We start from the raw sequence: 13,958 nt of genomic DNA on the forward strand, positions 1-13,958 counted from the left end.
TTCTTAACCTCTGGACCAGTGGGGAAGTCCCTCAGGATAATTCTTATTGGTGTCTTTTGGACACAGTCTATCCCCATCTTCTGAAAAGCTCTCCTCTTTTAGAATCATCTCATCTGTCTACCCTTACATTTTAGATTTCAAGCACAGCACCCGTTTTTCACAGCTCTGACACCCCTCTACAGAGCATGATTTCCATGAGACCATCATAGAGTGATACTCTTTCAGTGACAAGAAAAGGTTTGCCTTTAAAAGAAGAGGAAAAGTCAGAAGTCATCAAAACAATGTAATATCCTGTGTGAAATGTTTGAGGTTTGAGTCCCTTGATCATGTGCCCTGAGACAAGTAAGTTGGCGGTGGTGGCCGTGGATGACGAGTCGAGTCACTCAAGTGTGTCTTCGGTTCCCCTCACACTTGGGCTTCTCAGGGAGGAGGGGCTGGAGCCGTGGCCCACCGTCAGCACCATGATCCTCAGGCTGCTCCTGGCTCTCAACTTCTTCCCCTCAATTCAAGTAGCAGGTAAACAGTTTTGATTTCTTTCCTCCTCCAGCGTTTTCTTTTGAGGCTTCCGGTTCATTTTATTTCATTTATTTTTCAGGAAAAAATGTTTTAAAATCATGCACTCTCTATTTGGTATATTTCAAAAGCTGCAATACTTTTCTTCATTTATCAGTGAATAGCTCATTTTAAATTTCGAAGAACTCAGGACATTTGGGCATTTGAAGTGTAGTTTTTGCTATGAAATGGCAACCTGTTATTGAAGAAACTCATTGATTCTCAGACTAGAGCCAGCAAAATACTTAAATAAGCATTCTTTGGAATTAAATAAGATTTATTTAACTATTAGTTGGTAATGTCCCAAGAATTTTTAGCATTTGTGTATACATATATATTTTTAAATGTAAGGAAATTGCTGTATATGCAGGTTGGTTCTGAAAGCCCTGGATTTAGACTGCCTGGGTTCATATCACAGATCTATTTCTTGATAACTGAGCTTAGACTAGTATTTAAACTCTCTAAGCCTCAGTTTCCTTATCTGTAAAAAGGGAATGATAATAACTTCATCTCAAGGTCATTGTGAGGATAAAATGAAACAAACCATGTGAAAGGTTTAGCACAGTCAATGCTTGGCCGGCAAGATAAATGTTGGCTATAATTACCATGTCTTGTTGTTTAGTCACTAAGTCCTGTCCGACCCTTTTGCCATGTCTACCTGAATTGAAAGGGTGCCAGAATGAATTCTGGCGTTGTCACACAAGCTGGTGCCATACAGATGCTAATAAATACGGTTTTTAAAACAACTGGTTGATATGTATTTCAAGTGGTTGAAATTCTTTAAGTTTTCAGTGATGATGGGGATGAAGATGAAAAACTTGATGTGATCACAGTTAACCCCATTTCAGATAAAGATTTGGGGGAAGGAATGTTAATTTGGCTAAAGATCTATATGTAGGAGTTGTTGGAACCAGGGTCTGTACCACCTTTGTCTGACTCTATGGCCTGTGCTCTTATGCTACTCCACCTAATAGGGTGTGCTTTATAATGTATTAGCTCCAATATGTCCAGGGTTAGATCATCTTTGGTAAATCACAGTTCCCAACAGAAAGAGTCTGTTGCTTATTTGGGTGGGCTGGAGTCAGGGGTTCGTTCAACTTGTTCTCAGAGTTAGAAAATGGTCCTACTTGGCTCAAAAATTGGACAGATAGGGGTTAATCAGCATATTGAAGTCAGGATAGTTATTTTTCCATATAAGATACAATGAAAGGCCAGCATCTTCCATTTTCTTTCTCACTTATGTTGGTAGTATGGGGATTGCATGATTTCTTGCTGTCCTTTAAATATCATGTTCCAAAGAGTGTAATTACCCAACCTGTGCAATACACCCATCCATTGCACTGTTGAGGTGCCAGTGAGCACCTTAAAAATTCTATGTATTTGTAAAAGGTGTTGATATAATAAAAGACATGAGCTAGTGATGAGATAGGTTAATACCCAGCACTGAGAGCTACCAAACATACTTTAAAAGAATCTTCAATGTCTGTTTTTTAAGGGATCTCTAAAATTTATGTTTAAAGACTGTTTAAAATCCCATAATTTATTAGGCCGTAAAGAATGGGCAGAAAGGAGAGAGAAGCCTCACTCCAACAGAAAACTATTTAAAACTGGGAACTGTGCACAGGCATCATCATCAATTCATTCATTCTCTTTTGGAGACAAGTTTTGTAAGACTCAAGGCTTTATATGTTTCCTTTAGCACATTTACTAAAAGGGGGATAGCAAGAGAAGCAGTGAAAAGATCATACACATGGAAACTGTCTTTGACTTGAGGTACATCTATGTTTCAAATGCCAGTTCACCCCCCATAATCACTTTTAAGATTTGGTGCTGAGTGGCCATCTAATGAAGTAGGAAAGGGGTAGAGAAGGCAATTTCTTTCTTTCTCTCTTTTTTTTTTTTTTGAGAAGGCACTTTCAAAATGCCTCTTTCAGTAAGAAAACTTATGAGAAAAAATAATTACAGGATATGAAAATGTCTGGTCCCTTCTAATCAGTGGTGCAAAATCTTCCGTGTGCTTTTTGTTTCTCTCCTCTTTACCCTCCATGAAAAAGTTACAGTTAAGGAAATTCTCTGGTCAAAGTGTGGCCATCCTCTTGAGGACTGTGAAAGACTAATGCTATCTCTGTGTTGAGATGTGTGCCTGCGTCTGTGTGTGAAGGACAGTTTTTTTGACCAATTTAACGGTTCTAACTCTTTGTCCCAAAGCATAGCTTTAAATATTTATCCTATGAAGGTCAAACCTGAACCTGATTCTTCATGATTTTAATGACATTATAAAAGATCTTTAGAGTAAAATTAAAAAAGAGTGACTCAGGAAGCATAAGAAAACCTTAACTGACACAATTCCTTTACTAACACGACATGTCTTTTTTTACTGGATAATTGTGCAGTTGAGATCCGCAACAGAGGACTTTGTTGACTTTGTAATATGAATCCAGCTTAGAACTGGAGGCCCTTGAAAGGGAAATAATTTGTGGTTGACGATAGAAGAAGGGTACCTATAATACATAGTATTGTTCATTGATGATTTTTCAGTCAATATTGGTTATTTTTTCCAGCAAGCTAATCATCCAATATGAAGGCAAAAATCAGGACAACACATTTTTTTTTTTTTTTCAACGAGAGCATTTCTTTTCATTTCTTCCCAAACCTTAGCAAGGAAACTGTCCAAAATGGCCAATTTGAACACGATTGATTTCTCTGGTGCTGCTCTATTCCCCACAGCATTTCTTTTTCTGAGAGAGGCACAGAAGGCAGGAAAATGATTGATATTTAATGAAAAACCATCAGCAAAGCAAGGTAATTAAAGGCTTTATTTTTAGTTCAGCAAATGACCCCTCTGAGGTAGTTGTACACAAAAGTCATTGACTTCTCTCAGGAAAGTGTTGCTCTGAGGCTGGGCTTGGGGAAGTTAGGTAGAAAGATGGACATGGAAAATGCAGGGTTGCTCTGTCTACAGGACAACCAATACACAGTAGCCAGTTATTCTGTTAAAAATTGACTGGGTTTTTTGTCATTTCAAGTAAAATTAATGGACATTTCCAAAGTGCAATTAAGAATTTGCTTTAAATTGAGAGAGTAGCACTGAAATATACACATTGCTGCTAAGTCGCTTCAGTCGTGTCCGACTCTGTGCGACCCCAGAGATGGCAGCCCACCAGGCTCCCCTCTCCCTGGGATTCTCCAGGCAAGAACACTGGAGTGGGTTGCCATTTCTTTCTCCAATGCAGGAAAGTGAAAAGTGAAAGTGAAGTCGCTCAGTTGTGTCTGACTCTTAGCGACCGCATGGACTGCAGCCTAACAGGCTCCTCTGTCCATGGGATTTTCCAGGCAAGAGTACTGGAGTGGGGTGCCATTGCCTTCTCTGGAAATATACACATTACCATGTATAAAATAGATAGCTAGTAGGAAGCTCTGTATAACACAGGCAGCTCAGTCCAGTGCTCTGTGACCACCTAGAGGAGTAGGATGTGAGGTGGGGTGAGAAGGAGGTTCTAGAGGAAGGGGACACATGTATACTTGTAGCTGATTCATGTTGGTGTACAGCAGAAACCAACGCACCATTGTAAAGCAATTAGCTTCCAATTAAATTTTTTTTAAAAGTAAGAATTTGTTTTACTCTGTTCTTACACCCAAAGATACTCCTTTTATTTATTTATTTTTTAAAGGCAACCATCCAGAAAGAACTTTTACAACAACGATTGTAAAATTAATGCCAATATATCAATACCAGGAAATAGGATGAGTCATTTTCACAGGTAGATTAGAAAAAGAAATGAATCTGTAATGGTTATTCTGAAGCTCCCACATTCAAACCTTTACTATGGGGAGGGGGAGGACCTCACTGTCCCTCCTTTAAACATACACCATCCTCTTTTTTAATATCCTTATTCTATTCTCGTGTCAAAATGCCACATGGCTACCATTCAGCTTTTATCATGTATGGCTATCTTTCTCCAAGTGTTTCCTGCTGGCAATGTGCTGACATTTACAAAATGAAAATTATTATGCCACCAACATCCCAGAAGAAAACGCCGTTTGTGGTTTATCATCTTTAAAACAATAGCTCTTTATTCACACATATTGGCTTTGATAACAATACACAATTTTCACTGCAGATTTTCTTGTCTAAAAATCAGAGGGCAGGCCCTCTGAAAGCACAGTTATTAATCCTTTTTCCTTTACATCTTGGTTCAATTTTTGTTTGCCTTTTTCTAAAAGAAATTTCTTGTTTATGAAAGTTCACAGAGGCTGGGACTTCTCTTCTTAGTAGATGGTTATGCTAAACTTGAGAAAAAAAATTAACAGCTAGGTGGCTATGTGACAGACTGAAGGGGTCCCTGGTTTTCTAAGATGTGTTAAGGAATCTGTGTCTCTTTTGGTAATTTCTTTGACTCTTTTTTGGTCAGTGACATGGTGTTGTCATAAAAAAAAATGTACCCAGAGTTTTCGGTCTGAGAATCATTGTATTGGTCCCTGAAGCCGGAGGTAAGGTAACCCAGGCCCCATGGAAAATAGGTATCTAATTGCTTGTTTGTTAAATTCTCATTTTGATGACTCTCAGCACTAGAAGAGAGGTGGGCTGGATATGTTCAAGGGCTACTCAGCCGCTTGTTACAGGATATGAGAAAGAGTTTAGACTTCTTGGACATTAGGATTTCAATACTAATTTCCTAGGCATCTTAATTAAGTCTATGTGTGACCATTCAGGTTATTTTAGCTTCTATTTTCATTGTCGGAAGAGAAATGAGTGGTGGTGGTAAATTTCTTACTTAACTGAGCTGCGACTTTATCTCTGCATCACCATTACCGTCATCTTTTTCATTTGTCATCATCTTCATTATCTCGGGGACTCTGGTTGCCAAGGTAACCAGGTTTATAGTTCCTGATGGTGTCATAAGAGTCACCCACTCACACTTTACTCTGATCTCTAATCTAATCGTGAGCCCCTTTCTGCATATCTGAGTCACCTTGTTGGTTCACAATCCACCATGTAATGTATTGATTATAAGAGTAACTCCTAGTCATTACCCACTCACTCAAACAAGAATATACATTACGGACATATCTTACATTTTTAACAATGACTTAGATTCCCCTGCTAAGAACTTAGGTGGGTGATTTTTTTTTTAACTTGAAAAGATGGACAGTTGTGCTTTTCATTGCTTAGGGATATTTGACCTGTGCATTACTTTGCCAACAAAGGTCCGTCTAGTCAAGGCTATGGTTTTTCCAGTAGTCATGTATGGATGTGAGAGTTGGACTGTGAAGAAAGCTGAGCACCGAAGAATTGATGCTTTTAAACTGTGGTGTTGGAGAAGACTCTTGAGAGTCCCCTGGACTGCAAGGAGATTCAACCAGTCCATTCTAAAGGAGATCAGCCCTGGGTGTTCTTTGGAAGGAATGATGCTAAAGCTGAAACTCCAATACTTTGGCACCTCATGTGAAGAGTTGACTCATTGGAAAAGACTCTGATGCTGGGAGGGATTGGGGGCAGGAGGAAAAGGGGACAACAGAGGATGAGATGGCTGGATGGCATCACAGACTCAATGGACCTGAGTTTGAGTGAACTCCGGGAGTTGGTGATGGACAGAGAGGCCTGGCGTGCTGCAATTCATGGGGTCGCAAAAAGTCAGACACGACTGAGAGACTGAAGTGAACTGAGCTGAATTGAAGTGTCAGAACATCACTGTGGCTGTATTTGCAGCTTCTGTGTAACCCCAATGACTTGCTTTGAAATTGAACAGGACTAATAATAAGGGTACATAATTTAGACCAGCTTCAGGAATGTTGAGTCCAAGAGGATTCCGTTTCTGATTCACAGACTCTATCCTATAGAAAGTGGGTCAGAATGGAATCTTAGGAGAAGAATGTTTCCTCCCACCACGAGGCTCTTGGGGAAACTAAAAAAGGGTGTTAGTAAGTTACTCTGAAGTGCCTGCTCCTTCTTATGCCTTGGGAAGACAGATCTTCATGTCATCATTCAACAGGTATTTATTAACATCTTCTATGGCTTCCCTGGTGACTCAGGGGTAAAGAATTCGCCTGCCAATGCAGGAGACATGGGTTTGATTCCTGGGTTGGATTGATGTCCTGGAGAAGGAAATGGCAAGCCACTCCTGTATTCTTCCCTGGGAAACCCCAGGGACAGAGGAGCCTGGTAGGCTACCGTCCATGGGGTAGCAAAAGGTTGGAAACAACTTAGGGACTAAACAATAACAACACGCTGTTTTAGGTTCTGTGACTGATACAAAACCCAGTTTGAGCTTCAGTGAAGTTAAAAATGAGAATTGTGAAATCTTCCCAGAATTTTTTTTTTCTCTTTCAATTTAGGAACACTGTGAATGATTTCCTATCTATACTAATTGATTTTAAGGAAAACAGTTATAAGCTGAAGCATCCATAGAATTGCTGAATTCAACCACAGACATTTTTTAAAGATGGGAGGAAACTTAGCCATCTCTCAATTTATAGAAAAGGAAGTTGTGTTGATGGTTCCTAGAAGATGCTACTAGAAGATGACATTGCAATGTTTCCTGGCACTTTGGGATGCTTTTAGGCTGGACCCATTTTACTTACCTAATGTATCTATCTCCTTTCATACCCTAATATAAGATCCTTAACCCTTTCTTATATTGTGGCTTTCTTCACTGTCTCACACACCTGTACTCATGTTTATGACCTTTCTGATGCTGTTTCCATTTTGGATTCCCTCTTCCTTTCCATGGGTGTCTTAGGTGGAAAAGGCAACCCACTCCAGTATTCTTGCCTGGGAAATCCCATGGACAGAGGAGCCTGGTGGGCTATGGTCAGTGGGATTGCAGATAGTCAGAAGCGACTTAGCGACTGAGCATGCATGCCTCCTTTCCATGCATCCAAACCCTAATCGACTTTCACTTTAAGTCTTTAGTGTAAGATCCATCTCCCCGAGGAAGCATTCCCTTGGTATTCAGCCTTTCCTATGGTCTTATAAGAGGAGTCCCAGTGGGAGTGTAACTCAATCTAACATATGTATTAAACCTCTCTTATATTTCAGTTTCTATTGGGATCTGAAGGAATATAAAAACAGAAAAAGAGATATAGACTTAATTAGCACACAAGAATTGCTTCTGTAATTAAGTAGTTCTCTGTGCTTTTAGAGACTTCAGCTCTAGTTGGAAAGACTATATATAACAGGATATAACAGCTGGAAACAGATAAATAAAACTTGGCAGTTTCCTACTTCATCATGCTATTTGATGCTATAATGGATTTGCATATATTATTTTTGTAATCCATTATGTTCCCTACTCCTCTCACCTAAGTAGTTCTTCTCTGAGACCCTACATGGCAAACTGAGGGACTTCTTTCCTCATCAGGATTCCTAAAATTATTATTGTGTGCTGGTACATCTGTTTTTTTCCTCTAGACTGTGAGCTCCTTACAGACAGGATTGTATCATATCCATCCTTATAACCTTGAAACTATGTGTGGTGCAGGATGTGTTGTGGATGTTGGGCAAATATTTGTTGAAGAAGGAAATGAATGAACTAAAAAGAGGAAGTGTAAAATAATTAGTAACGTTAATATAGAAGCTTTTATGGAAATCTGGGAGTTAAGCTGGACTTTAAATCTAGATGAGATGTGAATGCATGATGTTATGATAATAATTGCTAGCTGGTATTTATTTTACACTTATGATGTTCCATACACTGTTTTATCTGGCCATCCCTGTATTAAATCATTTATTCTTTCCCTAAATCCTTTGAAGTAGTTACAGTGATTATCTTGTCCATACGATGGGAAAACTGAAGCATGGAGTGGATAGAACAACTTATCTGTGGTCAAACAGTCAGTCAGTGAGTCAGTCCAGGTGCTCTTGCTCCAGCGTTCATGTTCTTACCAATGTTCTGTTGCCTCAGGAGGGAAAAGAAATACAAATGAAGAAATTATACCAGGATTATCATTCCATGTTCTTGGAACAGATGGCCAGTCTGAAGGTATAGAGGCTTGGAGTGATGGGTTTGAGTCAGGTCAAAAGGATTGAATGCTCATAATGGAAATTCAAACTTCATTTTCAAGACATTGGGAAGCAGCTGAAAGCTTGCAGAAGCAGGATGATCTAGAATGTGTGGAGACTAGTGACCAGGACATCATGTCACTCTGTCACTTTTTTCAGGAAGAGGGTCACAGGATTTGGGCAAAGGTGGAAATAGAAAGAAGGGACTATTCTCAGAGATGTTTTGAAAATAGATCTTTCAGGGCTTAGTACCTGGCTTGTGAAAGGGAAGGAGGGATAAAGAATGATGTCAAGATTTTGGCTTAAGAGGAATGCTGGTATCACCACCTGAAACCAAGATTTTGTTATTCAACTGAGTTTTGGAGGAAAACAGTGTTTAAGTTTAGATGTACTGAGTTTGAAGTAAAGACTTGAGATGTCAGAAAAATGTCCAGTACATAGCTGAAGATATGGAACCAGGTAAGAAGAAAACATTTAGGAATCCTCAACTTTGGAATAAAAGTGAAGTGATGGAAATTGATGGCTAGTAGAAAGGAGAGGGAACAACTATAGAAAGGCAGAGAGTTGAATGAAGTTTGGAAAATAGGCCTAGTTAGGACTTAGCTGAAGAAGAGGCTGAGCTAGTGAAGGGGACACAGAGTGTGTTGGAGAGAGAAGAGGGGAACGAGGCCCATGGAATGTCACCAGAGCCAGAAGAAGAGTTTTAGAAAGAGGCAATGGCTAATAGCATTGATTGTGTAAGGGAAGGAAGAGTGCATGTGCACACACACATGCACAAAGTCATTGTTGCTTAGTTGCTAAGTCATGTCAGACTCTTTTGTGACCTCGTGGACTGTAGCCTGCCAGGCTCCTCTGTCCGTGGGATTTCCCAGGCAAGAATACTGGTGTGGGTTGCCATTTTCTTCTCCAGGGGATCCTCCTGAGCCTGGGATTGAACCTATGTCTCCTGAATTGGCAGGTGGATTCTTTACCACTGAGCCACCAGGGAAGCCCTGCAAAGATTATTGATTTTGGCTGAAAGGAGGCCATATGGGGTTTTTTGAGTTTAGGCAGAGATGGTGAAGGAAGATAACTCTTCAAAGGGTTGAGAAAAGATGGAGGGGGGATAAAAATGAGACTGAAAAGGAGAGGAAATTTCTAGATAAAGTGAAGACCATTAGGAACTTATATCACCTATAGAGTTTATCATAGTAATTTGTACATAGTCCGCATGTAATGTTTGCAAGCCAGGTGACTTAATTACATTTGACACATGGGAGGAGCCACGTGTTGGTCTTGAGTGTGTGTGTGTATTGCATGGGTAGTAGGGAGAGAGGGCTATTAAGAAAGAAAAGGGGAAGAGAGAGAGAAACAAGAGAATGGAGGCAATTTTCTTTGAGGAGATGGGGATGGAGATTTGGAGAATGGGAGTATCAGAAAGAGGAGGGGAAAGAAGAATGGTCTAAGAAGAATGGGAGGAAGGGAAGAGATTTATAGAGGTAGAGATGTGTTAGGATGAAGCCAGGGTAGATGAGTGATTCCACACTGGCAAACCTGACATGGAAAATGTTTGTGAAATAGATATATGTGTGTGTGTGTGTGTATAAATATAATTTATATATATATATATATATATATGTATATATATATATATTTGATTTCTCTCAAGATAGGTCATTGTGTTAAACCTATCTCAACAATGGTGAACAATGGTGACTGGGACAGTACATACCTTAACTTTGAAGAGTTAGTTGGTTTGTACCATAAATTTGCTTGAGTCTTCAAAACTGTACATGTGGCTAGACTTGGCCTCAGCTCACAGCTTTGACAGCAGTATCACAAGGTTCAGACCAAGCCTGCCCAGCATCATGGGCAGGGCTCCAGTTTCCAGTCAGGGACGTTAATCTTGGCATCTGCATTTTGTTTGTTTGTTTGTTTTTTTCAGAGGAAGGACATGGTGACTTGCCCTTGGCTTTAGGGAGAATGTGACTGTTATTCTTTTTCCAAACTCAAAAGCTAAAACCCATGATTTATCAAGAGAGGGGAATATGGTGAAGCATTTTAATTTGTTACACTATGACTTAACTTTTCTGGCCTTCATTTCTTCATCTGATATAAAATGGGATTGGGACGAGAAGACATCTCAGGTCTATTTCTGGGTTAAAAAATGCTTCTTAAATGGAATAAAAGGTTTAGCTTTTATCAGCTCTAGCAAGGCAACCAGATCACCCCACCCCTTTGTGGATGCTCTTATAATAGAGAAAACACAAGAACTGCAACCAGTCACCTTGGAAATTGGAGAGATTGTGAACCAGGGTCTTAGATGCTAATATGCTTAGAAATGACTGCAGGGTTTTGGGGAACAATACTGCCTTTGTCCTCCCCATCTTCCTACATAATGTTAAGGTTTAACACTAATTATTTTTCTAACTTCCAGGTGATGACTTACCTAGAAGATTCTGAATGAGTCAAGGTGACCTTAAGCAGACTTCTCAAAGGTGTAGACTTCCCAGGTGGCACAGTGGTAAAGAACCTGCCTGCCAGTGCAGGAGACACTAGAGATGTGGGCTTGATCCCTGGGTCGGGAAGACCCCCTGGAGTAGGAAATGGCAACCCACTCCAGTATTCTTGCCTGGAAAATTCCCATGGACAGAAGAGCCTGGTGAGCTCTGGTCCATGGGGTCACAAAGAGTTGGACACAACTGAGCACACACACCCAAAGATATAGGGAGAAAGAAACAGGAAAAATATACTGTTGTCTTCTTTACAGATTTGTTTTGAATGAGGACTCAGAATGATGGTGGCTCAGGAGGAAAACAAGTTTCCAAGATTTGGTTACCGGATTAAAATATGTATTTAGAATACAATATATTAATACAGCCAGTTCATTGACACCTATGGGCATCTGTTAACTGAATTACTGCCATAATATTTATGTAGAAAGTTATAAAATCCTGGTTACCTACCACTTGAACCATAAGCAACCTTTTAGGGTAACAAAATTTGACTTCTAGACTGGTCTGGTGGCTTTTGGTATCATGCATGTGCAGTTTCTCAGTTGTGCAGCTTCATGGACTGCAGCCCACCAGGCTCCTCTATCCATGGAATTTTCCAGGCAAGAATACCGGAGTGGTAGCCATTTCCTACTCCAGGGAAGCTTCCTGACCCAGGAATTGAAACTGTGTCTCAAACACTGTATTGGCAGGTGGGTTCTTTACCACTGAGCCACTGGGAAGCTCCAGCTTTTGTTATAGGTAACTCTTTTATATAAATGAAGATGCTCTGTCATGTTGTCCTCTTAGATGATCTTTCCAGCATTAGGAGCTGAGAGGATAATGCAAAGCCTTGATGGTGGGGCCTGAGTCCCACCATACTCAAGTTTTTTCTTTTTTAAGATTTTTTGATGTTGACCATTTTTAAGCGTCTTCATTGAATTTGTTACAGTATTGCTTTTGTTTCATGTTTTGGATTTTTGGCCGCGAGGCATGTGGGATCTTAGCATTCCGACCAGGGATTGAACCCACACCTCCTTGCATTGGAAGGTGAAGTCTTAACCACTGGACTGCTAGAAAAGTCCCACCACTCAAGTTTCTGTTGCTTTGTATGTATGTATATGGCTGGGTAGTGTCTCTGAATGGTAGTGATGGATTATGGTACAGGCAGTGTTTTTTTAGCAGGTTTAATAACAACGATTGCCCTAATATAGATGACATTTCAATGTATGTGTCTATCTCTGATTTTCTTGAGCTCTAGTCCAACTAGTCAAACTCCTGGACTTCTCCTCTATGATGCCTTACCTGCCCTTCAAACACAACATATGTAAAACCCAACAGCTTTTTTCCAAACAAATTTCCTCTCTTCATTTAGCTAATTTTGTCCCTGGTCTCCCCTCTAGTCCATGAGCTACACGTCATTTTGATTCCTGCTCACCATCACCAAGCATAACCCAACACCAACACCTCGCCCATCCTTTCTATCCCAGCTGCTGCCTCTGAGCCTCAGACCCTAGGAGCTCACAGGGATGCTGTTGGCTCAGATCTTACCTGTCTCTCCCTCAGCCCCACCCTCACTCCTAGCTAACGCGCTCCCCTCTATTGTGCTAACCTTGCCAAAGGAGAGCTTACTACCTCAGTCTTAGCTCAGGTGTTTTCAGTGTTTCCTATTGCCTTTCTAGTAAAATCCACGTGCCTTTTTCTTGGCATTAAAAGCTCACCATGAGGCATCAGGCATCTTCACTTACTTTCCTTCTATGTACAATGTTCAGCTAATCCCCAATAAACCCGTACACTAAAGGGCATTTCCTTCACCTTAGCCTGTCTAAATTTGTCCAGAAGTTCAGGGCCCAGTTAAAGCCCAGTCTTCACAAAAGCAGACTCATGTCTGGAAACAAGGGCTCTTCCCACACAAGTGTCAGTAACCCTCTACAGGCCTCACACACCATACCTGGCTTTGGAGCATAGCTAATTGTGAGCCTGCCTTAGGATCTCTCCTAGAAGGAAGAGACTGCATCTTTTACATCTTCCCATCTCCCAGAAACCTAGTACAGTAGGCCTCATTACTTAATTGCTGAGTGAAAGCTTGACATTGTTAAGGTAGAAGTCGGAATACCAAAGAGTAATTTTCTGACATCAAAATTTCTTTTCAGAAAGTATTCGTTGATCGTATTGATAATTTTTCTCTCTCAAGAGTTAGTGCCTTAGATCTAGGTGCTTGGATGGGACTTTTTGTCCCTCTCTGACCTCTGAGTTCCTTTCTGACAATTGCCTGGAGCATAGCAAGTTTTTAAAAGGCCAAGGACGATTGTCCTCTACAGTACAGTGTCTGGCTGTGTGAAAACACAGAGCAAGGCTAAAGGTGGTGCTTAGACTGGTGAGGGCCAATAGAAGCTTCTATTTCTGTTGCTATTATCATCTGTCATTGTAGGTACTTGTTTGAACTAAGGTCTCTTTAGGTTTTGTTTGAAAGTCACACTTGCTCTTGGTAAGACTTAATGGACATATATAACTTGACCGCGGTGCTTACACAATCCTGGGCAGGGCTGGGGGCTGGGCTTGACTGTATTTCCCTACAGAAGTCATTGCTTCTGTCATGGTGGCCTCCTTTACATGACTCTCTTTTCCTTCTGATTCTGGGAACCTTGCCCTCCCCTTGTCCCTTTAGATCTGGGGGTGGTTATAACTCTGCCGCTTTTAGCTACGGTTTCTAGTATTGGGTTGGCCCAAAAGTTCATTTGGGTTTTTCTGTAAGCTGTGAACATTTTGGCCAAACTGATATATATCTTGTGCTTCCAAACCTTTGCCAACGGTCTTTTTCTATTATTATTGTAAATAACTCACCTCCTATTGCCCAGTTTTGAGTGTGCTGTTCTCTGAATGAGACAAAGTATACATACATGGACTATGCTTTTTCAAAGCCCTTTTGATGG

The 13,958-nt window shown here is 40.5% G+C and overlaps 1 protein-coding gene across 3 annotated transcripts in view; it reads left to right on the forward strand.

The window, feature by feature from the left end:
• The first annotated feature begins 278 nt into the window (after window positions 1–278).
• The window catches only part of CD28 (CD28 molecule), a 35,809-nt gene continuing 22,129 nt past the window's right edge, over window positions 279–13,958 (forward strand). Inside the window, exon 1 of one of the 3 annotated variants that reach the window (XM_025278059.2) lies at window positions 279–516. In XM_025278059.2, the coding sequence (XP_025133844.1) occupies window positions 327–516 (190 nt within the window). In that variant the 5' untranslated portion in view covers window positions 279–326. Of the gene's footprint in view, window positions 517–6,179; window positions 6,546–13,958 lie in introns of those variants that run through there. The other 2 variants (XM_006055034.3, XM_025278060.2) reach the window with 2 other exon arrangements.

The sequence above is a fragment of the Bubalus bubalis genome, chromosome 2, assembly GCF_019923935.1.
Source record: "Bubalus bubalis isolate 160015118507 breed Murrah chromosome 2, NDDB_SH_1, whole genome shotgun sequence".
Taxonomy (NCBI): Eukaryota; Metazoa; Chordata; class Mammalia; order Artiodactyla; family Bovidae; genus Bubalus; species Bubalus bubalis.